This window comes from Lissotriton helveticus, chromosome 5_1 (assembly GCF_964261635.1).
Source record: "Lissotriton helveticus chromosome 5_1, aLisHel1.1, whole genome shotgun sequence".
NCBI lineage: Eukaryota > Metazoa > Chordata > Amphibia > Caudata > Salamandridae > Lissotriton > Lissotriton helveticus.
Window position 1 is genome coordinate 1,905,067,621 of NC_136065.1, and position 26,947 is coordinate 1,905,094,567.

General features: G+C 42.6%; 1 protein-coding gene across 2 annotated transcripts in view; it reads right to left on the bottom strand.

Annotated features, from left to right (window-relative positions):
* Nucleotides 1–26,947, bottom strand: part of KLHL10 (kelch like family member 10) — a 239,886-nt gene that overhangs the window by 77,608 nt on the left and 135,331 nt on the right. For both annotated transcript variants that reach the window (XM_078645444.1, XM_078645443.1), the window contains exon 2: nt 13,256–13,745. In XM_078645444.1, coding sequence (XP_078501570.1) covers nt 13,256–13,675 — 420 coding nt within the window. In that variant the 5' untranslated portion in view covers nt 13,676–13,745. The remainder of the gene's footprint in view (nt 1–13,255; nt 13,746–26,947) is intronic.

Sequence of the window (26,947 nt, forward strand, 5' to 3'; positions counted from 1 at the left end):
GAATAAAAGAAGGCCCTCAACCCAAGCCATACCCCTGACCAGCAAAAATTGTCAATGTTCTGGCCTCTGAGGAAAGCAGGTGCCATGATGCGTGTCTGCAAGACCAGAACAGTGTATGGTGACTCCATGGTCCCAGTGGCATTGATATATGGGATCCGCCTGTGGATTATAATATGAGGGCATTCTCATTTGTGGACCTGGATAAACAGGTCTGTAGGCCATAGGTTTCAGGCCAGCAGCCACCCTGAGGGTTAATACTTGTGAAATGTGACTAGACTAATAAACTATACAAACCCTTGGACAGACGAGACCACATGGGATACTTTGAGCGTAATTTACTGTATTGTGCCAGTTTGTTAATGATCCCATGGAACATTTGCATTCAGTTAGTGACTGCCCAGGGCAGAATAGTAAACAGAACAGTGTGCCCTGGTGGGACACATAGTTATGATACCTTTCTGGCTCTACTGTATAACAAGACAAGGGTCCAGAGAAACTTGCTTTGTAACGTTAACAGCGGGGCTAGTCTTGCCATTATAGAGTCCTTCTGGAGTTTCCTCCTGCAGAGTTGCCTGGAGGACTGGAGGACTTTGACCGAGACATCTTTGGTGCCTTTTTGTATAGTAGGTCAGCGCTGGGGATACAATGTCTTCTGGTTGCCGGCCAAAAGCACCCTTGATAAAAATGCAGTAAGGTTCCAGGCAGCTCTCTGAGTAAATAAAGGCAGCTCTTGGTCATACCAACTGATTTTTTTCTCTTGTAAGGTGTTGTGATCCAGGTCAGAAATTGCATGTTTTTCTGTGTTAATACAAGGTGAATCTCTGATGTGCCGTTCTCTGGGAACAACTTCACTGAGTAGTACCTCTCGTCAGTAGTCCTTTTGGGAGAGAGATGTGCTTTAGAAGTGTTCAATGTTCCTTCAGCATTTGTTGCCTCAGACGGGTGCAGCCTCATCTGCCAAGACACAACCATTAGTTATTACGTTCAGCCTCAGGTGCCATCATATGGCAGATTGTTCTATCATACTCCAGGTGCAGCATTGTATTCTCTGATACTAGCCTCATGTCCCCAGGTGACCCGTTAGGATACCATATACAGGTTCATATGCACAGCAACTGCAATCATATGTGCATATATAGCATCACATGAATGAAAAGGACTAGTATCTTAACCACAGTTATAGCCTCACTTGTAATGATAAAGACATTGCATATTAAAGTACACCTGACATGCGCAGATATATGTACTTTTATGCCCCAGGCACTGCCTTCATGGGTTATTTGTAACTTCATATGCCCAGGTACAATCATTCTATGTTCAGGTGCAGCTATCCGATGTGAGATGCCCACGTAATATCATTGTGCGTCTAACACAGACATCATATTTCTGGTTCCACCACTATATGTCAAACCCAAGCTCTTTAGCGGCAGACCACATCTATATCTTGGAACACAGTATGAGGCTCCATAGACAAATTCAGAGTTGGTTCTCCTCTTTTCTAACCAACTAATGCAAGATGGTAAAGATTCAGTGGCATTCCTCAGGTTGTGTGGCAGTGTCATCTAGTGTGCCTGATGGCATTACAGCACATACTTTCTTACTAACTATCCATTAGGAACACAACAATCAGTTGATTTTCAGAAGCAGATATGGCTGTGATACCTGAAGGCAGGGAGACTGAAGGTAGTTGGTATCCTAGAGCCCACATTGTTCCAGTGTTTTCTTGAACTGTTGAGTTTGTTGTTCGAAGGATTGGGAGACTCACTACACCTATATGGGGATGACATCCAAATCCACTTCGAAAAATCCTACTTACACAATACCTTCACCTTAGCCACTGTCCCAACCAAACTCAAACCATGTTTCTTGTCTTCATTCAGAAACACAAGGCCAACTTTGACCCAATGACTCTTGATCTACAGAGACATTTCTAAACTGCTCTCTGGAATTTCTTCTTTCGCTGGTCCTCAACGCAATAAAACCTCCATGATCCCATTAAATGAACTCTGTGTTGATGACCACCCATCTAAGATCTGCTGTCCACACACTGATTATGTTAATCTTTGACCTAGGCAATGCCATTCTTGCAAGCTTACCCTGGACTTCACTCAACCCTCTCAAGTCCATTTTACAGTCCACTGCCAGACTCCTACTTGCAGCTAGAGAGGTCACCTCAGTCTTTTCTAGCATACATTGGTTATTGATTGAAGGAAGAGCCACTTTTTATAACTGGATGTTAAGCTGATGTCGGCACATGAATTTGATTTCTAACCTTGTCAATCTTCTAAACTTCAAGACTAAATAAAAGAGCTTAGAAACAAGAATATGCTATTCCCAGAAACACCAGATACACCAATTGCAGTCTTTCTCTACTGCTGTATCAAGTGATTTGTGGAACTTTTGTTCAGTAGATGTATAGTCCAGTCCTCCTCTCATGTCTTCAGATCCCATCGAACAGCTCACCTACTGTGGCTACATGTGTAAAACTAAAATCTTCTTTTATTGTGCGTAACCGTAACTTATCTTGTCATAGGTATCCATTGATGTAATTCTTGTTTAAATGTAATACGCCTGATATGTTTTTATGTTTTTTTCCTTTGTTCCCCCCTCCCACCCGGAGTTATATATAGCGCAAACTTGACCCAAAGGTATCAGAGCGCTTTACATGAGCACCAATTGATTACACAAGGACACAATATTTTTTTTTGTAAGGCACAGGAAGATTAATTGATTTGCCCAGAATCACAGGATGTTGAGCGTCATTGCCGAGACTTGAACCCAGTTCCCCAGATTTTAGATCAACCGCCCTAGCCGTTAGGCTACGTCCTCAGAAACGCTATAGAACACTTTTTAATAAACAAATTTATAAATAAGCATTGCTATTACAGGCATTGTACACAATAATGTGCCCATATGTTGATATCATAATGAAGTGAAACCTCATATATTCCGGCTCCAACTGTATACACGCAGATGAAGATTTTTTATCCCTTGAACGTCCTCATATGCTTAACTACAGCTATACAATGATAGGTACAGCTTCAGGCTAACAGGAACAGTTGCAGTGGTGCTGGAACAATTTTCAGAGTAGGGATGTGCTGCCATAAATATGACATCACTAAGTCTTAGGGATATTGAAACACCCAAGCGTTACTCGAAGAAGAAGTGTAGCAAATGGGGAGCACTCATTCAGCAAGAGAGTGATAAGGTTGTCAGTGGCGGCTGGTGACATTTGAAAGTGGTGAGGTGTAAAAGGTCTGGGTGAGTGGCTGGTGGCGAGCAAGTGTAGGGAGCAAGTCTGACTGCCATAAGGAAGGTTCGGAGGGTTCTCTGCCAGAGAAAATTTAGAAAAAATGTGGGCAAATGGTGGATTTATGAGCAAATCTGAGATAATAAAGCAACTTTAAATGACATCAATAAAGAGAATTCGTATGGTAATGAAATGTGGTGTGATGACTATTGGGGCTGCATATCCATTACATGATAGTGCTGTGAAGAACACTTCTGACTAATACTCTGAGCACATGATAACTCCTTAAAGGACACAGCAGCACTTGTCCTTGGAAAGGAGTAAAATGTCTCCTCAGCAGTAGCCCAAGGGGTAATGTCTGCAACACACATTGATTTATGATTAGATGGGCGTCATAAAGAAGAAGAGTATGGAAACAGGACCAGTTAAGCAAACACTCCCTGAGAAGAAGTTTTCATCTCAGCAAAAGGCGCAGGAGTGTTACTCAAAATGTGCTCTGAGGAATACTCCTCATTTCTTTCAAACCCCTCTGCCCCCTTTACCTGCTACAGACACAAACACCTTTGTAACATGGCTATCAGTGACACACAGAGAAAAACAGATCACAAGCAGGTCAACAGTGGCATAAAACAAAACTTTTAAACACTCTGAAATTAGTAAAAAAACCATAACTTAATAGGCATAAAATGTGCTGGATTTTACTTTCTTTCAAAAATAACAATAATGCACTATATGGAAAAAGGTGGTCCGGGCGGGTCGGCTGTGCAGATAAAAAGCTCACTGTTCTGTTTGAAAGAAGCTTGCCACTGGCAAGGGGAACATCCTTTACAATGCAACTTTTACTCCGCACTACCATTACGACGCAGCTATTACAACGCAAGTCATTACAACGACTTGCGCTGGAGGGCGCTGTAGGATAGGGAATAGTTTAATTTTCTATCAAGCAACTTCCCTACTATCCACGGGGACTGGAGTTGGAATAGAAAATTAAACTATTCCACTATCCAGCGCCCCCCAACGCAAGACGTTGTAATGACTTGCATTGTAAAAACTGCGTTGTAATGGCATGCGGAGTAAAAGCATGCGTTGTGATGTCATACATCCCACTGGCAACAGACTTCCACGGGCACCGAGAGCTATTTACAGGATAGAAAAGAACTTAAGCAGTAAAATCCACTCTACATATTCAGGCGATTCCACCGGCCCATATTCCAGCTTGGTTTGTGCTTAGAATTAAAGTCTCAGTCAATCATGGTAAATAACGTTACATTATTTTACAACAGTCTACAAGCCAGCCTGCGATTCCAAGCTGGGACACATGCGTGACCACTGGTTCAATATCTTACATTTTAGCCGCAATGAAAGAAGGAAGGCATTTAAGTCGACCATTTGGCACACTAATCGGGCCTCAGATCGAAAACCTCTCCGCATATCAACACGTCCCTTCCCCATAGGCCCTAGAACCAAATCAAACTCTGCCCGCGCACCTCGCACTCGGGCCCCACCAAAAAGACACCACTTAATGAGACATGGCACCCAGAGGGAGGTGCGCACTGCACCAAACTTTATTTAGTTGTAAATTAATGACAAATAATTAATAAAATTTTTTGACTCACCAGTGAACGCAGCTCAGTGGTTTGAGCCGTGGCTGCTGAGGTGTGTGAGCTGCGTGGCACCCAATGCCTCAGGACTGCGCCGGGAGAGGCCTGGCAAACGCCTGTGCCTCTCAGCCAATCCTGACGCTGCTCCAGCATCACCAGGATTGGCTTGAGCCAGGATGCGCCCCGCTCATTAGGAGACCGGGGCTGCCATATGAAACAACCCTCGCTCTCCTAATGTGCAGGCTAGTGAGCATGTTCGGGCTAGTCGGAAAAATTACCAGCCCAAAACCGAACATGCGCACTCTTGTCTTGCTGTTGCGCTAGACCACCCTTGCTAACACAAAATGCATTGTCAGTGAAACCCTGCTGTCCCACCCCCTTCAGGTCGTCCTGACTGTTTTCTGTTGACTCTTAGTGGGTCAACTGAAGGTTGTCGCATGAAGCTGGTGGTGCATTTTGGAGCACACTGTCACCAATATACTACTAAAGCATGATGGTGTAACACATTGTCAGTTGCAAACAGCCCATTCTTCATACAGTTTTATTGGTAAATAAAAACGATGTGGGGAAGGCGTATTTCAGGCAATATTTAGCATCAAGTAAAATGTTTCGATTTGCTTTTGATTCTATTACAATCTTTGTTTCCGTCACACTGTAGAATTAAAAAATGTGTTTCATTTGTGCCTTCCTACCTACTGATATAGTTTTAAATATTTGTACAGTTCCTTTACAGGTATTTAGGTTTTGTGGTGTGTTAGAAAATAATTGACATCCTACAGCTTTTCCTTTCACACTCCCGGGTAACCCAGCAGGATAGTTTCGTAGTTGACTTGACAAAATTCTCTCACTTTACAGTCAAAGAAAAGTAAACCTCAATCTCCTTGATAAAATAACATGCAGTTAGTAAGAAGACGTAGCCTGAGATTTGACCATTGTCTTTAAGCGCACAGCTACTGTGACAAGATAAAAACACAATTTACGGGATCTTTATTGCTCATTCACCTTCTGTACTCCAGAATTGTTATTTTGGGGTGCTGCAGCACCTCCGCAGCCTAACTTCCAGTGCCTTTGAACAGTAGTATAATCCCATGTATAGGCTCTATATTCACATGTATAGGCTCTTGGTCAAAGATATAAGCATTTTTTTCCACGGAGTTTTATATAGCGCAAACTCGACCCAAAGGTATTAGGTATCAGAGCGCTTTACATGAGCACCAGTTGTGTTACACAAGGACACATTCATTTTTGTTAGGCACGGGGATATTAAGTGAGTTGCTCAGAATCACAGGATGTTGAGCGTCATTGCAGAGATTCGAACCAGGTTCCCTTGATTTGAGATCGACAGCCCTAGCTGTTAGACCACACCCTCTCCCCATTAAGCATTAAACAAGAACTATTAACAATATGCCAGGATAGTCATCATATACTAGGAACTACTTCACATAAAGATGCACAGGTCACAAAATAATATGCTTGATCCAGCACAATTTGCCCAGCATAACTTCCCTAATGAAGCATGATACTCCCAGGAGTTGTACGTTATGCTCCGCCATAGACATCACATATATACAGTAAAGTTCAAGAGATCCCACCAAACAACAGCACCATCCACATAAACTACCATAGTCTGGACTACAGACTACCTTAGGTTTATCTCAACCCTGACAAACCTCACTACCTTACTCACTAGGAACATTATATGGAAATGATCTAACTGACTATATATAATCCTGACCACTTACATCCATCCCAAGACCTGCCACTCAAAGCACATCTTTTGCGTCAAACCTCAGGCAGTCCCAGCAACTTCCGCTAGCTGCATGAGGAGCAGGTATCAAGTGTCACCTGCAGAAGCAGCTGTTTTCAATTGACTTGCGAGGCCCCACCCAAGAAGGCATATCCTCTTGTGATAAACAGCGGGCATTTAAAACACGTTATTATTACACAATGGGTTCAAAAGCATGCTCGGACATGCTTGGCTCAATACTGAATTCATGGCCACATTCCTAATTCACTGACAACACAGTTACCTTCTTCGATGATCTTCTCCCCTTGAGCTTCAATATCATCCACATGGATAGAGAAGCAAACCGAGGAATGTGTATCTTAATACAAAGTACAAAATGGCCTTCTGTGAACTCCTAAAAATATAGTATCCCTCATGGAGTGCACAATAAACCAAACAGCTCTTTCATTGTCCCAGTGACCTAGACCTACTGTTTCCAGACCATAGCTGTTTGTTCTTGTTATAATTCCTTGAATGACCTTCTACCTCCAGGCAATAGCCGTAACATCCTTATTAACCGCATGCGTGCGGGCGGAATTCCGCTCGTACGCTGACTTTTTCAAAAGCGCACTTTACGTGGCGAGCTGGGCTCGTCATGAGCGTGCGAGGAGGCTACCTCATGACAAGCCCAGCTCGTCATCAGCGTCGAAGGGGTTAAATGTGATTTCAACCACTGGATCTACAGACCAGATTCAAATGCAGCCTCAGACTTTCGGGAAAACATGGAGGCCTTAGACTTCACTCAGGCAGTGCTTTGACCAACTCTTGTAGCTGGTCATCCTTAGGACAGTGTACTCATAATTTTGACATCAACAACATGTCAATCAAGCTGCAGTTACGGTCAGACCATTTGTTTCTACTGTAAAAACTCATACTCTCCAGGTATGAGCTGCTTTGCGTACCAGGAAAAAAACAAATAGCAGGAATATATCAACCACATTAAGGGGAGAGAATGTGACCTAATGGCTAGAGTGGTTGACCTCGAAGCGGGAGAACCAGGTTCGAGACTCAGCAGGGATGCACACCATCCTGTGATTCTGGGCAAATCACTTAATCTCCCCATGCCTGACAAAATGAATGTGTGTCCATCTGTAATGCAACTGGTGCTCATGTAAAGCGCTCTGATACCTGCAGGTCCAGTTTGCGCTATATAAAACAAACAAAAACACTAATATACTAACATAAATCAGTTTTGGTAGATAATTTAGTCTTTAAACTGGAGTCAGCTTTGACTCCTTTAATCTGTGTACTACTATATAGACCGCCCAAGAATATGTCCTCGTTTCCCTATTCCCTAGCTGAACAGTTGGCTCGGCTAATTATCAACAATGCAAAACAAATTCTGATTTTTGATTTTAATTATTGGGCCAACGATACACTTGGTGGACCCCATGCCAAAGAACTGAATGATCTGCTTATTGGATTAAACCTCACTCAACAAATAACTACGGCCACACATAATAAGGAACACACGCTGGACCAGGTGTGGACAGCCAATATTACATTATCTGTATTGACTGTCTCCTCCTGCACTTGGTCTGATCACTCCTTAATTCAGTTTACTATCAATGACATTGCCATAGTAAAACCCCCAAGTCTAAAAAGACTAGTAGCTAGGAATTGGAATAATATTAATAGAATCTAATTCCATGCCTCTCTAGCAAACACAGTTCCCATTCACCAGACGTCAATCAATTCAAGCGCAAAAAACCTCACAGCATGGCTTACTGCGGCCAGCAATGAATACACCCCACTAAAAACAATTTGGTTAGCAAGGCACTACGAGGCACAAAAATGGTTCTCCCCAGATTTACAAAGCCAAAAACTAGCACTTCGTCAAGCCGAAAGGAAATGGAGAACTAATTATTCTCTATAAAAAAGAGAGATATTTGATCCAACTGAAAGAGTATAAAAAATCAATTTCTTCAGCTAAGGCTGTTCATTTCTCTTAAAAAATCATGAGCACCACCAACAAGTCCAAAGAAATATTTACCATTGTGGACGAATTATCCAATCCTGATAGAATTACATTAAAATGTACTCCCAGCCAAGCTTTTTGTAACTCCCTCAATTCGTTCTTTATCAATATCATTGTTACAATAAAAGCCAGTATTCCCTGCTGCCCTGCTCCTGAGGGTTCACCATCAATGTTGGAAAACCCCTGCTCTCTTGAACAGTTGTCAGCAATAGACAGTCAGACTTTTTTGGAACTTCTGTCTAAAGTAAAGTCAGGATCTCCTACGGACAGTAATCTGCCACATATTTTAAAAGAAGATTTTACCATTTTTCCCGGACCCGCCTTGGCACTCCTTATTGACTCTCTAGCACAGGACTGTGTTCTGAAGGCTTTTAAAGAAGCAACAGTTGTCCCCCTGCTAAAAAAATAAGGTGCGGACCCTGGGATTTTGACTAACTATCGGCCTATCTCCCTGCTTCCTTATCTGGCCAAAATACTGGAATCTCACGTGGCCAAAATGCCTCTGTACTTTCATTGAGCAGTCGAAGTACCTTGATCATAACCAAGCAGGGTTCCGCCCAGCCCATTCTACTGAGGCAGTAATACTCATTGTACTGGATACGCTTCGAAACGAAGCCGATAAGGGCTCCCCCCAGGCCTTAGTTCTGCTGGATCTGTCAGCGGCATTTGACAAAGTCGATCATGGTATCCTTAGCGACTGTGTCAGGACAGCCGGTCTCAAACGGATGGCGTCCAGCTGGGTTGAGTCATTTCTTGAGGAACGTACTCAGTCAGTGCGTCCCTCACAATTTTCTGCACCTAAAATGGCTACGACATTTGGAGTACCGCAGGGTTCCTCAATGTCCCCTCACTTATTCAATCTTTACCTTCTTCCCTTACTTCACTCCTTGAAAAATAGGAAGGTATGCGTGTATACTTATACAGATGATCTGCAACTGGTGTTTTCAATCGATAATTCATCTGATTCGTTATCTGAATTCCAGGCAACGATGTTACACATTCGTGACTGAATGAATAACAACCGGTTAAAACTGAACCAGATAAAACAGAAGTGATTCTGATAGGTGGCCCTTTGAACCCTTGGAACGCACAAGGAAGATTAGGAGATTACTCACTCTGGAAGCCTTAATCCAGATGGTTTTAGCCATGGTGATATCTCACCTGGATTATGCCAATTCTTTATACTTTGGCATTCCGCTCTTTCTCACCAAAAGACTGCAGATGGTTCAAAACCAGGCAGCAAGGTTGATATCCCAACAACCGAGATGGGAACACATCTCTCCCACTATGAAAGAGCTTCATTGCTTCCCATCCAGTAAAGATGTGCGTTTAAAGTTGGCTGCTTTATTATTAAAGCCTTGCATGGAGCTAGCCCAAAATTTATATCCAGCATTGTCCAGAAATACCTACCTACACGGAGCTTATGATCAGCCGACAGGAACCTTTTAACTATTCCTTCTTATAAACGGACACGAATAGGTGGCTGCAGGTTTGTGGTATTGGTCCCCAGCTTCTGGAACACTCTCCCATTAGATATAAGAACCTGCACTGAATTCGTCAGATTCCGTAGACTTCTTAAGACTAGGCTATTTACCCAAGCTTATAACTAGATTCTGCAGACAACAAAACACATGAGGTCCCAGCAAAATTCTTAAGTTCAGCGCAAAGGAACCAATCGGTGTACGAGCGCTTTATAAGAAATGTTAACATTAACATTAACAAAGAGTTTAATGTGGACCTAGGTGAGCTTAAATTCACCAGCATATTCTTGAACACCAATGGTGAAAATCAAGGATAGATGAGCAAAACTATTTATTAAACCAATAGGCTTACCTCACCAAATGAATCAACAAGGCCACAAATGAAACTAGGGAGATTTTTAACAAAATGTAACTACCAGAAAATGATAAATCCGAAAGCCTTGAAAAACTGTACTGTGAATGCAAAATGTGCAAAATATGCGAGTCCATCTCCAGCAACGCAGAACCACCATTTTATCCTCTGATGACCCCACCTCCGATTTAATCAACGTTCACATCCTTCCACCCAGTGACAAAGGAGGAAGTATCAAGGATGGCCCAATGGACGAAAGCTTTGAAATAAACACCTATGGCACCCTTCATGATGACATGTATGACACAGCTCCTCCCATTCCTTGAGGCTTATCTCACTACTGTGATCAACTCATCCTTTCTGCATAGTTCAAAACCGTCCGCAAACGCAAATGTCTTGACCAACTGCTGCCCAATTTCCAAACCACACTTCCCTAGCAAAAGCATATACAGTGAAGTTACAAGACAGCTTCAAAAATGCATCAAGGACAAGCTAATCATGACCACCAATTTGGATTCAGAACAATTAGGGTACCCACCATTCTTGGGGAAGTCAGAGACAAGATAGTGTTACTATTTGACAAAAACACAGGTCTGTAGGGATGCTGTGTGGAGCATGGAGGGACTCCAGGAGCAAGCGACACATCAGGGACCAGCAAGTCTAGTCAGGACAGCAACAAAGTGGCTGCAGTGGCTACGAAGGCACACATGGGAGCTGTTGGGGATGTGGGAGCACAAAGAGCGAAGGAGGGGAGACACACAGGTGTTGCACTTGGATGGAGGAACACATAGAAGATTCAAGGGCAGGGCAGGCCGCAAAGAAAATCCTTTCATGATTTATAAATAATATATGGACAAAGGTGTAATTATAATGACAGATATTCCAGCACGTAAACATTGAAAAAATACCATTCCAAAACATATCTACATATAAAAAAAACTCCATCATGTTCCCATAAATAACATATTGGATAATATGGAGTAACTCAATTCACAAGTTACTTAACCTTATACAATTCATCAAGTTCTTGCTATGTCTAAATACACAATGTGAGAGTGTCAGAAGAGGTTTGCCTCCTGATACTGGTAACTCAGTGTACAGCTTCAGCCTTGTTCTGCTTCTTCTCTCTTTCCTGCCAAACACCTGCAATACTGAAATTAGGATCCTTCTGCTCTGACTCCCACCAAGTCTCTTGTCAAGTTGCCCCAGTGTCCACCTGTCGGCTGTTCTCCAACTACATTTGAGCCCTTGCCTCTGGATCACTAGAATTATGATAAGCAATATCACTCCTACACCGACAACCCACAACTGTAAACATTACCAAACAACATGATCAAAAATTATCTTTGTAAATGTTCTTGTCCTACCAAAATATGAATGACCACAAGCTTTTTCAGACTAAAGTGGTCCAAAGCAGACACATGATTTAATAAGCCTTCATGCAATGCAGATCAGCATCTAAACATGTTATGCAAATGGGAAAAACAGCACAGCGTCATATCTACAAAGGTTGAACTACTGCTGCTGTCAACTTCTGGGATGCTGCACAAACAGGCTGCCTTGCGTGTCACACAGCCTCACACTAGCACACAGAGAAGTGGGTACACTGCCTTCCACAGGATATGTACTGGAGTCATCCCTTTCCAGTACAAATTCTTGTGTGTAGACAACCCCAGACGAGCCAGATGCATTGCTTGTGTGCTGTGCACTGAAGCTTTGTTTTCTGCAGAAATCTACACATTCCAACTTGTTTGGGCCTATTTTTACTAGGTGTTACTTTTGATGTTTTGATGCAAAGTCTGGGCAGGCGGTCTCAGTTGATCAGCCTCGCATCAAAACCTATGAGTGTTTGTGCTAATCTGCCCATAATGACTCCCCATAAAGTGGATTTGACGCTGTGAAATGTCTCACAGAATTTTAAATTATAGCTCTGGCTTTGCACCGGTGCAAAGCCTAAGTACATCTGGGCCCAGCTGTTTATGGGATACCAGAGAAACGCATCAGACCCTATCTTCCAGGCTGTCCGCACCAAATCTCAAAGTCAGAATGCTGTAACAAAACAAATATTTGGAAGTAGCCCTGGCATTTGATCACCTCCTCGCATAGGACACAACACTCACTCCCTTTTAAAAGCTGGATCACCTCCAAGGCCCTGCGCTCCACCCACAAGTGTCTGTACAGTAAAGCCTCCACACACCACAATCAAATATTCTGACATTTTACAAGGCACACTCTTCAAACAGACAACCAACTCCTAACCTCACACCCAGAACACACTGTAACTCATGAGGCAGAGGATGCTTGGGAGTTTATAGATTCAAACATCTGAACTGAGCGGTGATCCAACCAGAGGCAATGGACCAGGCGCTCAGCTAGAAATTGCAATATTTTAGCTGCCACATTACCACCTCACCCATCCAGAAGCCACCAGAAGTGATTCCATTTGCAAATTTGTCTTTCACATATCTCCTAACTCATACAAAATGTTCCAGAAAATTGCATTTTAAGGGTTATAGCAAAGTTAGTCTTTAGAAACTCTGAAATGTTCTTGTGTCTTTAGAATTCATATGGTGTCAATAGAATTCTGAATGATAGCAGGAATTCCAAACCCAACTCCTTGAAGGAGCACACATTCAAGTGAATTTTTCTTATATGGAATTTGCCTTCACTTGGTCAAGTATTCGGGGAATGGCAGGAATTCATATCACATCCTGCACTTAGACATTGTCTATAAAACATGGAAGAGGTAGGGGAACAAGTGACAAAGTAACTTACAATGGCAGTACATCTCAGTAAGATGCGATTACCTTCGGCAGAAGAATGGAGATATGCTGCTTCCTTCGTGCAGGGTCATGTGAGATCCATTTCAGAATGGCTTCGAAGACTGCATCCTCCTGCTTCACGTTGAGCTCGTCCTTCTCAATGATGTCCCGCAGCTCATACACAGAGAGCTCTAAGAACTCAGCCGACACTTTCACCATCTCTTCAAAGTTGTGCAGTATGTACATATAGGCCTTCTGCCGGAGTTCCGGGCAGTGGTAATAGTCCGTGAATTTACATATGCCAATGCAATTGTCTAAACACAGCTGGGACTTTAAGAACTCGCAGCATGCCCTCACGATGCCCATGATGTTGAACTGGTCCGCTGCTGCTAAAAGCCTCTCGACATTGTCAGCCGTGATGGGTACTGTCCTAGTGTATGCATACTCAATGATCAGCTTCATCATGTCTGGGGAAACCCCGGGGATACTGTAGACTTTCTTCTCTGTATTATTCCAACCACTGGTAAACAAAGCTCTGGAGGTGTAAAGAGAAAGATGGTTTTCAGCAGGATCTTCTGTAGCAAACACAAAGCATCTAGAACTGAACAAAAGATGAAACCGGGCATGTATAAAAAAAAAAAAACCAAAGAAGTCTTTATGTTATGTCCTCCATCCCCCAACCCCGCACTATCATTCAGGCACCTATCATCGTACCTTGATTGAAAACAAAATGTCATTCATTTTTTTTAATGAATATATTGATTAAAAACGAAGGAGCTAATTTAGGATTCTGCAGGTATTCCTTTGGCCTACCAGGTCAGTGAAAGGCTTATCCTCTGTCTCGTTGGCAGAGGACTGCCTGCCATATTTGGAGATTTCTGCATTCCGTGGCGGGGATCCTGTTGAGTAAAGTGCACCTCCCAGTGAAGGGATGCACTTCCAACACACTTAAATTCTGTATAGGTCACTATGTGTTTTCTGTCTGCTCTGCATTCACTTTTGCTTTTCAACAACACACTCCCAAAGTTGGTGTTTCAAGTTTTAAGACACATTCCATATTTTCTTTCCATGGACCACCATATTCTGCATGGCAATACTGCAAGGAAAATCAGTAATGGATTCCAGCCATTAAAAAAGACAGGATGACTGTCAATGTGAGTCAATGGGCAGTGGTGGTTCAACCGGGTCAAGTGTTTTCATTGGCTTAATCAGCTAAGACTTCACTGGCAGAGACTCTGTGGTTCATTCACCCCCAAGTAGAACGGGAGAGCTGCAAGGTTGGCATACAGGGCATCCACCATGTTTTACGGGCCAATCTCTTTGGGGGTGAGGTTGCCATTAATTGTTTAGTGTATTTCAAATTTGTGGTGTATGGGGCGCTATTTTTTCAAGTTTCGAATGGGGGATCATCATCTGTGCAGAAGCTGTATTGATTTCCCGCTCCAATCCTTGGTGGCCAAACTCTTGTCAACACAGTGTTGTGCTGTCATAGAAATTTCTAAGGTGGGATGTATGAAACAGGAAATACAAGTCTCTAAACTGCACCTCCTGATACTGAACACTGTTCTTCAGGACTTATAACATAACATAACAGGTGTATTTGTAAAGCGCACAATTACCCTAGGGTGTCCTGGCGCTGAATAACAGATGTTTGTTGTTACCCAACTCAATGGTACTCATTTTATCGACCTCAAATGGATGAAAGGCTAAGACTTATGCCTTAGAAGATAGACTACAGCCTATAGGCAAGACCAGCATGGTGATGCGATTTCTTCTTCAAGTGGTTTAGAGCCAGCAGCCACCAGTGAGCCCAGATTTGTGGCAGCCAAGTAGCCTGCCTGGTGTGTTGTAGGTTGGTGAAGCCAAGGAGGAGATCACAAAAGTGAGTTGCTAAATGTTGCTAGCCATAAGTTCAGTACCCAGAAGGATAGCAACGTAAGCTGCTGCACACTATCAAACACTTCATTTCCAACAAGGATCTCACATCTGCACATGAGAGCTCGGATTGGGTATAGCAAGATCTTATTCACCTTACTTCCGAAGACTCACCTTGCACCCATCAGACTCATCTTTCAGATTGCACTAAAAAAATTGATGTTCTCACACCTGTAAAAAAATCCCACCAGTGGCTTCCCTGTGAAACCCATGTGACAAATAAAACAGCCTGTTTTGCCTACAAAGCTGTCCACACCAACTGATCTTTACAACGTTCAATAAACACTAATTATCTGGTACCATCAGAATGATAAAAAGCAAATCCCTACTCTCCCACTTCAGGAAGACATCCTTTCTCCTTAAGCAAGGCCCTTAGGATCTAGACCGTACTGCCAGCACACATTAGACTCGCTAATCCCCATGCAGATTTTCACATTTGATCTTAAAGAGCTCCTTGTAGCTAGGGTCTTATTTTTCTCTTCCTTCTTATGGTCATTCATGTCTGCTCTTACACTTCCCTGTCTCATTCTATATGGAACATTTTGGTTCTTCTCCTCCCACTTCCCGGCATTCTCCCATTTCTCCTCGTTCCCTCCCCCGTAATTCCAGTTTATAGTGTTACTCTATGCACTTGTGATTGTAAATTGTCGTGCACTTTTGAGACACCACTATCCACTACTGATTATTGTTTGTTCTTTTCAGTTTTCCTGAAGTCAGTTTATTCATTTTTCAATGTTATCCAATCGTGTACCTGTAATACCATGATCTATACACCACCCTCCACTCTGCTGCCCCAGCAGTGGTGTTTGAGGCAATATGCAAAGAACTGGTAAGAAAAGCATGGTGACAAAGATAGATTTTTAGGCTGCAATTCAATATATATATGTGGGTGAGCGTGACAATAAAACAATAAAACATTTGGGGGGAAAATCCTTTTTTAAATGGGAAAAATGTATTCTTTATTCTCAATGTATGGAACCGTGCATTTCATATAGAGCAGTGATTCACACCTTTTTAGACCCACAAACCACTTTTTTAGAAGGACAGATTTTCATGTCCCACCTAGCTTTAATGGACATGAGACGGGCAATGTTTTAATGTAACTAAATCATCAGGTGGAGCGCGAGGTCATTGACAGAGATCAGGTTTTCCATTGAATGGACACTAAATTTCAACAGATATATAGTTTTACTGATAAAACTACATTTCACACGGATGATAATGCATGTAAATCAGGTTTCAGAGTATACTTCTCATTTGTGCATCACCAAGTAAAGTGTCTTGATTTGTTTAGAATTTAACAACTTTGCTTTGATCACTCTTCAGAATAATAAAAAATTAGCTTAATTGTTGCTTTCCTAATTGCTGAATTTGCGCAGATTACAGCTATTCACATGTTGTCGTGTGTTACAAAAATGGCTACAGCTTTTTATCTCACGTTCACTTTACCTCAGCAAGATTGTCACATTTTCACTTTCCTTTTCTTTCTCTGGCTGCAAAGTGAAAGGAGTTTGTAAACACCAATTCCTATGTTAAAAAATAAGCAGCAATTTGTCAGAAGACATATCGTGACATTTGACCTCTGTGTTTGAAGGGCATTTAACTGGAAATGAGAAGCAGCCACCTTCTCTGACATCTTCCACAAAAAGAGATACTAAAAAGAGGTTACCTCTAAACTAAGTAGTATCTACAGAAGCTTTTTTTATAGAAGGGCATACCTTCTTCAGGACATCTAAAATGCGTATGAATATAAAGTAATCAGTTCTACAAATATTGGAGCCAGTAAGTCAGCCAAATCTTTCAATATTAAGCTATGCCATACTACTAATGGATAGAAAGTGAACTTTAATGTATAAACTACTTGAATCATTATTAGTAATCCTGATGAATTTCAATGCATATGCAATCGTTGAGTGAGCAGTTAAGCTTTTGGCAACACCTTCAATAGTGCTTAGACCATCATGTAGAGTCTACAGATAGTGTGCCATCGGCATGAACCTAAAACAGAAGAAAGGAAAGGGAAAGAATATGTTTGGGAAACAAAACCTGAAGTACCAGCATGCAATACATCTGTGAAGTTTTTATCATTCGAAGATTTCTTTGAAAATGAGTTGTTTACTTAGCTGAATGAGACTATATCTATCTCTTTCATCCCAAAACCTACACCGCAAAATATGCAGTTAAAAAAAAAATACTGGTAAAAACCCTAAATAAGAGATATTATAAAGTGCGTATTTTACAGATTATCCATAGTTGATGTTGAAGGTTGTTGCATTGGTGGGTCACTTGAATATTTTCACCATATACACAGATGCTAGGGTGACATGTTCCATGTGTGAGGACTCTACAATAAAGGCTTGGCCTTCAATGCACAAGGTCTTCAATTTTCATCTGCTTCTCAGCCGACAGCCAAAGCAGATGCCTGAAAACTGGTGAGGTATTATTGTGCATGGAAGTTTTGGATATTAATTAAGCTACAATTGACTTGTTAGGAAAGGAGCCGTAGATATATGTAGTTGATGTAATCCAGTTTAGACACGTCAGTAAGATTGCTGATTGCACTGTTCGAAGATGTTCCAGGTAGGGAAATATTTTTACTTTGGATAAATGATAGATGCCTGTGTGGGTATTTAGGCCAACGGTTGGGCAAGTGACATAGTTTTTTCATATAGTATTTATTGATTTTCACAAAAAACAAATAAGGCAGTAGAAATCCACCAAAAGTGTGCCGTCCCCCAATGATGGAAGGAGTGTCCATAGGGAACAAAACCAATAAGGAAATTTCTCATCCCCCTACCTTCCCTCCCACTTTGCTCTCGTAATCTGTATTTCTGAAATAGCAAACATATTCCGGTGTCTCTACTTGTCACAGTACTTCGGCCTAAGCTTCGTATCCATAACCTAGGGAGCACCCCGTCCTGGAGACCCCACGTAGCCATCAGGTTGTCGCAGGTCCCCTTCCCTACGAACCGGGTCAGACCCTAACTTGCCCAGTCTGTGAGTCCAGCATATCACATATCAGCGTAGGAAGCTCACGAAGTTCTCGGTACATATAGGATATTAGCTTACATGCACCCGCAAGGGATAGTAGCAACGTCAATGCATGTGAGGGCTCTGGTTCATTGGGAAAACAAGGCCATATTTCTCGGGCTGTTGCGGACACCTTCATATATTGTAAATGTTGCCCCTTGTGTAAAGCGAAGGAGTCAAATGCATCCTCTCTTGTTATAAAGAAGCTCTCTAGGTATAGATCCCTTAGTACATTACAACCGCCCTTCCTCCATTTTTGCAAAAACATCACTCCTGCAATCTGTGCAAAGGGTTTGGCAAGTAACATAGTTGTACTTCTCAGAAGTGGGTGTGGGTGTGGTAAAGGTAACCAGGAAGAATTTACCAGTCAATTGAGAGTTGGTAGCAAAGCTTATGCAAGTCATAGAGGTTGCTGTGATTTACTCTTGTGGTACTCCTGGCTGACTCTTGACAGTTAGGAGCAAGTTAGAAGTAAGTCACATTTACTCCTACAGCATCTTTGAATCGTGCTCAAAATCTTTTAAGACTTTATGATTTGATAACTTTATATGTTGAGAGCAGTAACACAAAAATACTTCTTCACTTTGAGTCTCACTCCCTGCAGAAGTCAAGAATGTAATGCAATGGGTGCGAAAGAAAATGAGAGATCAGATCTCTGCTAGTAGAGAAAAGTTTTGAATGCCTTTCTAAAAATAAGGATTATAGACAAGGAACACAAGAAAGACTTACAGTATTAAAGACTGTTGTGCATTGATATCTGATTCTTGGTCAGGGCCTGCCCATTTGACAACGATGAAACAAAGCTTCTGTGTTTTTAGGTTTTGCTGGCAATGCGTACGAAGTACGCATGCGCTAGCAAAATCTTATGTCTTACAGTGGGGAACAGGGACTCGCCCCCTCCTCGCCCCCTGCTCCCATTGGCTAGCTCCATAAATGGAGGCTAGCCATTGGGAGCCGGATCTGTCCGTCAAGGCCGGACCAGATTCGGGGGCGTTCCTGACATTTTTTCCCTCTCCGCCTCTGCGATGTCGTCATCGCGGCGGTGGGCGGAGTTTCATTTTTTTTTTTTATTTGTTTGTTTTTCCCATTACGCCGCATTCTTGGATATATAGAGCCCAGAAGCTTCACACGCAGTCCTTGCCGGGCCCGAGGACAGTGGTCGGGCCGTGTATGAGCACATTCCACAGAGAGGAGCCCCGGCACGTCATCAGACCCAGGGGTGTGCACCACCAGCCATGCGTGCACATACACACACGCCTGCTAGTGTGACGACCCCTCCCCCACTCGCTACCCTCCGGGCCCCCTTCACAGCAGGGCTGCTCTCTTGTGGCAGAGACCACTCTGCAGTGGGTGCGGTTGAAAGGGTCTGCCAGCTATGGAACCAGAAGGGCTCGTTTTAATCCCGACTTTACAGAACAAAAGTGTGTGAGCCCAGGCAAATAAAGCCATCCACCGGTGACCCCGTTCTCGTGCTCAGAAGCATTTACAAATGATGCGCACACCAACACGAAGCGCGTGTTTGTGATAAAGCGATTGCCCCGTTGAGCCTAGATGCGCCTAGAAACGAACGGCTCCATTGCGCTACTATTACACAAGTTTCAAGATGTGGGTGTAAGTTACTGTGCACTCAATAAACAACACACGTCGCATTGGTTTACTACTCTAAAAAATTCAAACCAGGGACACCTCAATATAAACAGTAAAGAACTATAATAACAAATTACTGACATCCATACGGTGCATTGTGTGATCTTGCTGTTACTGTTTTATTAATCTTTCCTTTCTTTCTGTGATATCTTCAATGGTCGGTTGTTTGGTGTATTCTGTTTGGCTCTCCTGGAGCTGCCTTCGGCGAAACGCAGCGCTTTATAGGCAAAAATACAGACACATATGTAAACGGTTTAAAAATGAAAGCAACATCGTATCTCTCTGATCCCGACCCTTATGCAACCCACAGACTGTGTGGTCGGTGCTGTCAATGTGCTGAACCATCGCAAAGGAGATGTCGACATCTATATGATTCCACTGTGTGTTGCTGTTTGGTATAGCGCCAACAAAGCGCACGATGTTCCAGAGCAGAAGAGCAGAGTGCACTCTCGTGTTTTCCAGCAGGATGCACATAAATATTACTAGACTACTGGTTCGTATTTTGTAGAACATCAAAGTGGTCATCAGAATATTTTGTGAATCTAGAGTGATAGAGGGAGCTAGGCTCGCCATGCTGTATTCCTACCCAGTAAAAGACACATTAATGCAGTTACTGGTGTTTTGTGTAGCACCAACACGCTGCCTTCCAGGCACTTCAGTGCGCTTAGATAGCCTGCAACGATTGATGAAACGCTAGGTACGTACCGCGATCTCGCTTGCGAAGCAGAGACACATTTCTTTAGTTAGGTGTGTATTAATTTATTCATTGGTATTCTGCGTAGTGCCGACATGTTGCGCTTATACACTTTTTATTGGTTCGAATTGGGGGGCGGGGGGGGGGAGATAGCGCCAGGCTCGTGCTAATCTTTATGGTTTTTGGATTCGCTGGTTGGGTTTGTTTGTTAAGCAAAGGTCTGTATTATGCATTAAGGAGAACCCCCCCCCGTATATTTTTTACACTGGTTTGACCAAAAAAATTTTCATTGAGACTGGAAGCCTGGGCTGTGAGACCTTCCTATGCTCGACCGAATAGGCCAGATATTCGTTTTTTTTGGACTTGTATTGCATTGCACTTGTTTTCTTTGTTTTATGTAGCTCTGACGTCCATCACTCACATGCTCAGTGCTTGAAAGGAAAAAATCGAAGAGCAGGTACCCTGTAGCAGAGGACTTTCTTACTTCTGAGAAGTGCTGGCACTCTCCACTTAAAAGTATTACGCCTTTGTTTAGAAGTATAGGTGCTCTCCCTCTCAAAATAAAGAAGTGCAGGTACTCCGTACCTGACAGTCCCTGCCCATTTAAAGCACTGTACTTGCAGCCCCTCCTCAACATAGTGGTACTCGATCTAGGCTCCCTGCCCATTTAAAGCACTGTACTTGCAGCCCCTCCTCAACATAGTGGTACTCGATCTAGGCTTTGCGGCACGTTTTTATATCATGAGTTTGTGTTGGAGAGATATTGTCATTCCATTGGTGTGCGCTCAGCACTTGAACGTCCAGTTTTGATGCTCTCTTCATCCGTGAATTAGTTGTTCATTACCAGGACCAGCTTCCCAAATAAAATGGCCAGATTTCATTATTTTCTGTAGTCTTGGGAGAGTAGATTCTGACTGAAGTCTTACCAGTTACAACCTCAAGAGAGAAATGCAACTGGGATAAACCATGCCTACGTTCACAATCGCCCTATGTTGATTATTTTGGTTTCTCTGTAACTAAACTGCATTGCATGGCATGACTAAAAAGGAGCTGTTTGTCTGCAAAGTACATGAAATTAGCTAGGACTAGCAGGAAGTTGCACTACATACAATAAATTCGTACTTTAGTCTTAAACATGTTTTTTTTAAAATTGTTGCGGCCAGATCCCTCTTCCCCTTGGTTGCCTTTTAGCTTTCCAGTAATGTTGGAGAATTATTGTTCAACTTGGTGAATGACTGGCCTACCGGACACTAAGGCACTGGCAGATGGGCCAGCATGAAACAGGCAAAGTGTTTTTTTTCATCACGTCCCACACATTGACCCTTTAAAGCCGACCCTTGAGCCGATCCTATGTATTTTACTCTCTAGGGGCTCGCAGTGTGTGGATGGGGGCTCCCAGTGTGTGGATGGGGGCTTGCAGTGTGTGGGGGGGGCTCGCAGTGTGAGGGGGTGCTCTGTGTGTGGGGGGGGCTCGCAGTGTGTGGGGGGCTCTGTGTGGGGCTCTGTGTGGGTGTGTGTGGCGGGGCTCTGTGTGGGTGTGTGTGGGGGGGCCCTGTGTGTGTGTGTGTGGGGAGGCTCTGTGTGGAGGGGCTCTGTGTGGGGGGGGGGCTCTCTGTGGGTGTGTGGCATTTGTGAGAGATTAGGCTATTGCCATTGTAAATGACAATGCCATTTATTTATCTGTTTTCAAAACGAACACATAAATAAAAAATTTGTCATTTACAATGCCAATAGCTCTAACTTTTACAAAGGCAAAACCGTTGCATTGTAAATGCTTGTTTCTTTTGGGGGTTGCCTTTTCAATGGAATAAGGGTTTGATTGGTTTTCCTGGAATTATGACCTCTCCCCTCTGTACTGGTAAACAAGGGGTTGTAAGGTGTTTGTATTAATTTTGTAGAGGGAAATTTCTTTGAAATGGGGTGGAGGATATTACTTATTTCAGTTATTAGATAGACAGATTTTAATGAAATAATAAAGATTATTCATTTTAATTAAATGTAACATACTGCTCTTAAAGCAGCCATTTCATGGATCTGTAGAAAGTACTGCTTGTACTTTTACTTCTGTAAATGTTATGTTTTGTGCAAAAGGAGAAAATATGTTTTGTTCTTCATCTCAATATTTGAGTTGTAGAGATTATATTCTCTGCTGTTGCATTTAAAAAATAGCATTATAATCGTAGCTCTGTTGGTCTTTTCAAAATTATCAAACCGTAGGGATATTTGCAACAAGCATATAAGAAACCACACTTGTCAACCACAGATCTCGGCATGTAGTTCCCTAACCTGTGTCAAGCACTCCACTGTTGTCCTGTTCATATGATGTAAATACCACCATTAAAATAAATAAGTAAACTAAATAGTTAGTGGAGAATAAGACAAGAACCTAAAGTCGAAGCACAGTGAAAACCGTGTTTTTTCTTGGGATATTAGTGAGGCTGATAACATTTTGTCTAACTTTGGGAACTTGTGACTTATGTCAAATCGCTGTACCTTACTGCCCCATTGTTCGTTGGCAGAGTCGTTTTGAAGCATGGGCAAAGTGGCTCTGGCCCAGGGCCCCAGCCTTTCAGGGGGCCCCCTCAGTTCTGCAGAGAGTCTTGCCCTGCCGACCTTGAATAATTCTTAAACAGATTGTTTTAAATACCGTTTTCTTTAATTGATTTTTAATTTGGGTGATGTGTGAGTCAATTACAAACATTTTGCAGACAAATTTTGTGTTTATGTTTCATGCAACACCCATATAAAACGTTTCTTTCAGATCAAAACAGGACCTCACATATAAGAAATGGGAGTAGTTCACGGAGGTTATTTGCAGTAACATAAGTGAGCTGCTGCTGTTATACAGTATTGAAACAAACTTCACTGCCCCTGAATATAGATGTAAATACATTTAGAATCTGGACCAGTGTGCCTATGTACTGTCAGCGACCTGGCCAAAGAGGACATGAAACAGCTGAAACTGGGTCACAAATTTGAAGCTGTTCCAATCAGGGGCCCCCAAAATACATTTGGCCCAGGGACCCCAAAATGCTTAAGATGTCCCTGTTTGCTGGCATGTTTGTAAGCTAATTTTATCCAGAGAGATGCAATGAATGTGCTAGCTAGTGTGGTAAGCTTGTGCTGAAAATATGCTCTCTTTTTCATTCACCACTACTTTGCACTAAGCTGAGTATAAAAGGAAATTATGTTCATATCATTAACCACCTACCAGAAACAAACGTTGGCACCCAGAAGACATTTAGTAAGCCTTTCTAAGATGTCTATTGATACAGAAAAGTGAAGAAGAAATATGCTGTATAATTAACTGGGTATGGTACCAGAATACTGAACACTAAGGGCCCAATTACGAGTTTGGCGGTCGAAGGATCGCCAGACTAGCGGTGGTGCAGCGTTGGCAGTCCAGCTACCGCCACACCAGCGGTCGAACAGCCTGATTATGACTTTGACGGTCAGACCACCTGGAACCACCACTGCCACCATGGAACTGCCATTCCCTAGAGGTGGCGCGGTTGTCCTGAGGCCGCAATATGCTTGGCGGAAGCGCCATGGTCCCGCCAAGCATATTCTGAGTTTCCTCCCCGCTAGGGTTTTCTTGGAGGTTCCATCTCCTCGAAAACCCTGGCGGGGAGGAAACAAAGAGGTCCCTACTGGGCAACATGTGCCTCCACCGCATGTGGATGCACACAGGGGGGCATAGCATGTGCCCACTATGCCTCCCTCTGTGCATGCACATAGGTTCCTGCACTGCATGGACTTTCAAGTCCATGCTATGCAGGAACCTTGTTGTGCGGGCCCAGCCTTTGAATGAAGCACGGCCGCAGGACCGCAGCGCCACCCTCCCACTAGACAACTTAAAAGTCGTAATCTGGCGGGCGGTAGTGACCTTTGGTGGAGCGATGGCATGGTGGTATATTATGTATATGTGGGTTGCATATATTAGATAGACTCTGGTGTCATTTTGCCAAAATTAAAGGGGTAACAGATGTAACATGACTCACCATTTGACTCTCCTCCTTACATCACATCAGATACACTGACATCTTATGACCTTTGATCTTAATACATCACAAGAAATGACATCACAAATCTCAGAAAGTTGTGAAAAATATATTACATTACTCTATCAGGGTCACCTAAATTCATGACATAACAACAGGTGCAAAAACAGCACGATGCAAATAAGAACACTTTTGTAGGTCATGCGTATCTGCACCTTATTATGACCATGATGGTAAGTTAGAGTGAATAATGTGAACCATGCTTTTTACACATCACGTGCATATGTTATTACATTGAGCACATTGGTTTGCATGTTTATTTATTACCAGGTCGAAGCAGATCAAAGTGACTGTGCAAATATTGCACTTTGCACCCATAGCCTAACGGAGCAAGCAGATATTTGGATGCAAAATATGTGTGCACACATTTGATCACTTATTCAATGAGTACAACACTCTTGCAAATGAAAAGCTGTACAATAACATTCTACCAGAAGCAGATAAAAAGCTGGAATATCACTTGCAAGCAAAAACATTTGCAACCTTAATACTTTGCCATCAAATAGCTTGTTTATAAGCTGGTACACAGAACCTTATTGGTATTAGAAATTCAAGAAACTGCTATTTTAAAAGTTAAATATCCCAGGAACATTTGGAAATGATTGGAGGCATTATTACTGAGCCCAGCGTCCCCTGAATCCTATATTATTACAATCGACCAGCACCTTATAAGAGCCCCATTTGGAAGAACCTTGGAGTTCAATGTCTTTGCTTTCATGGTTAATAAAGACTTAGGAGACACCTCACTTAAAAGTTAAATGTCTGAGCAGAATATATAATTTCTTCAAGTTTCTACTGCCATTTGTGGTGGCTAGCAACATGTGTTTTGTAAAGGGTGCTGTATTAGTAGCTTTCCATCAACTCAGACCAACTCAACTCAGTTCAACTCAACTCACATATACCTACCTATACTACATGAAGACTTTTATGAAACCCAAAATTTGCATTGACCCAAGGTAAGGGCCCACTTTGAATCAACAGCTGCCAGTATAATTTAGTTAGGATTTTTATTACAGGCAGTTGTGACCCCCTTCCATTGGCTACATAAGGCAAATACATCACTGGGAATTTAGCCAGGGACATTGGCACCATTGTCATATGCATATTGGTGCCACTGAAGCACCAATGACTGTATAATGTTACTCAGAGGATTAGAGTACACCTTAAATAAAAAGAGCAATACCATGGAACCTCCACTGTCTAAAAAAAGATTAGAATTGCAGGTTACACTTGGGATGCTCATGGTCATGTGCTGGAACATGCCCTGCAGGAGATGAGTGATGCATTTTCTGATAGTCATTCAATCCCTTGTCATTCAAGTTGGAGATACACTACAAACTGTCAGCTAAATATCTTGTTTGGCAGTGAATTACAGTGCTACTTCAGACCTACCAAGCTGGTCCAACTAGAAAACCTAACACACTTTAAAATAATTTCTTGAGTATGAATGTTGTTTTGTAAACTGACCTAAAGTATGAGCTGCAGCTACAAAGTATGTTCTTATGCGCATTGAACTCGATCCCATTGACCTTAATGACCACATCGCAGAGCTTCCCTTCCAATCTTAGCTCATTGAAGATGGTGCACGCCATGGCACTCATCTTCCTTTCCATGTTGCTCTGGTGGAAGCCGGATGTGGCCGCTGGTTCCTCTACATCCATCATGGCAGTTTCGGCGAACGGGAGGCGCTCTCCGTACAAGCTACCGGCCTTTTACTCTCCTACCCTTCATGTTCTTGTGTTGGATGTATGGCTCAGAAGTTCTAGAGCACATCCCATGGTGACCTCATTGGTCAGCTAGTGTTCTGCATTCTAGAATTTTCTTTGTGCATCTAGTAACCGGAGTCACAGGTTGGAATGACTGGGCTGTAGGAGCACAGAGGGACTGTTTTGATGGGATCTTGACTCAGAATGCCTTTTAGGGAACCTTGGACCCATGAACGATTCCTACCAAAAGAGTTTGTGACTTTTCTATTTAAATGTGGACTGTGGTGAGCTTCTTGAAGAATACCGCCCAGTCTGTAGAACCACTTTAGCAAGCACCGGGCCTTTGGAGCAATATTTCTTCTTTTGTGAGACATACAGGTTTTATTGGATAGAAAGCTCCATTGTTTGGAGCAGAATGGTTAATTTTCTAATAAGGTTGATGCTGAAATGATGAGACCATGCGTGTGTACAGAGCCTCAACTCAATGATGACATTGACGCCCCAAACATCATTTTCAATCCTGCTGCAACTTTTACTTCTTTCTACCAGGAATTCTACTACTTGACGATACAAAGAGAATCAACTACATGAAGAGTGTGGAAGCAGGAGAGGCGCAGTGACAGCTGGTAAGAAACAAGATACAAGTTTTTTATTACGTTGAACC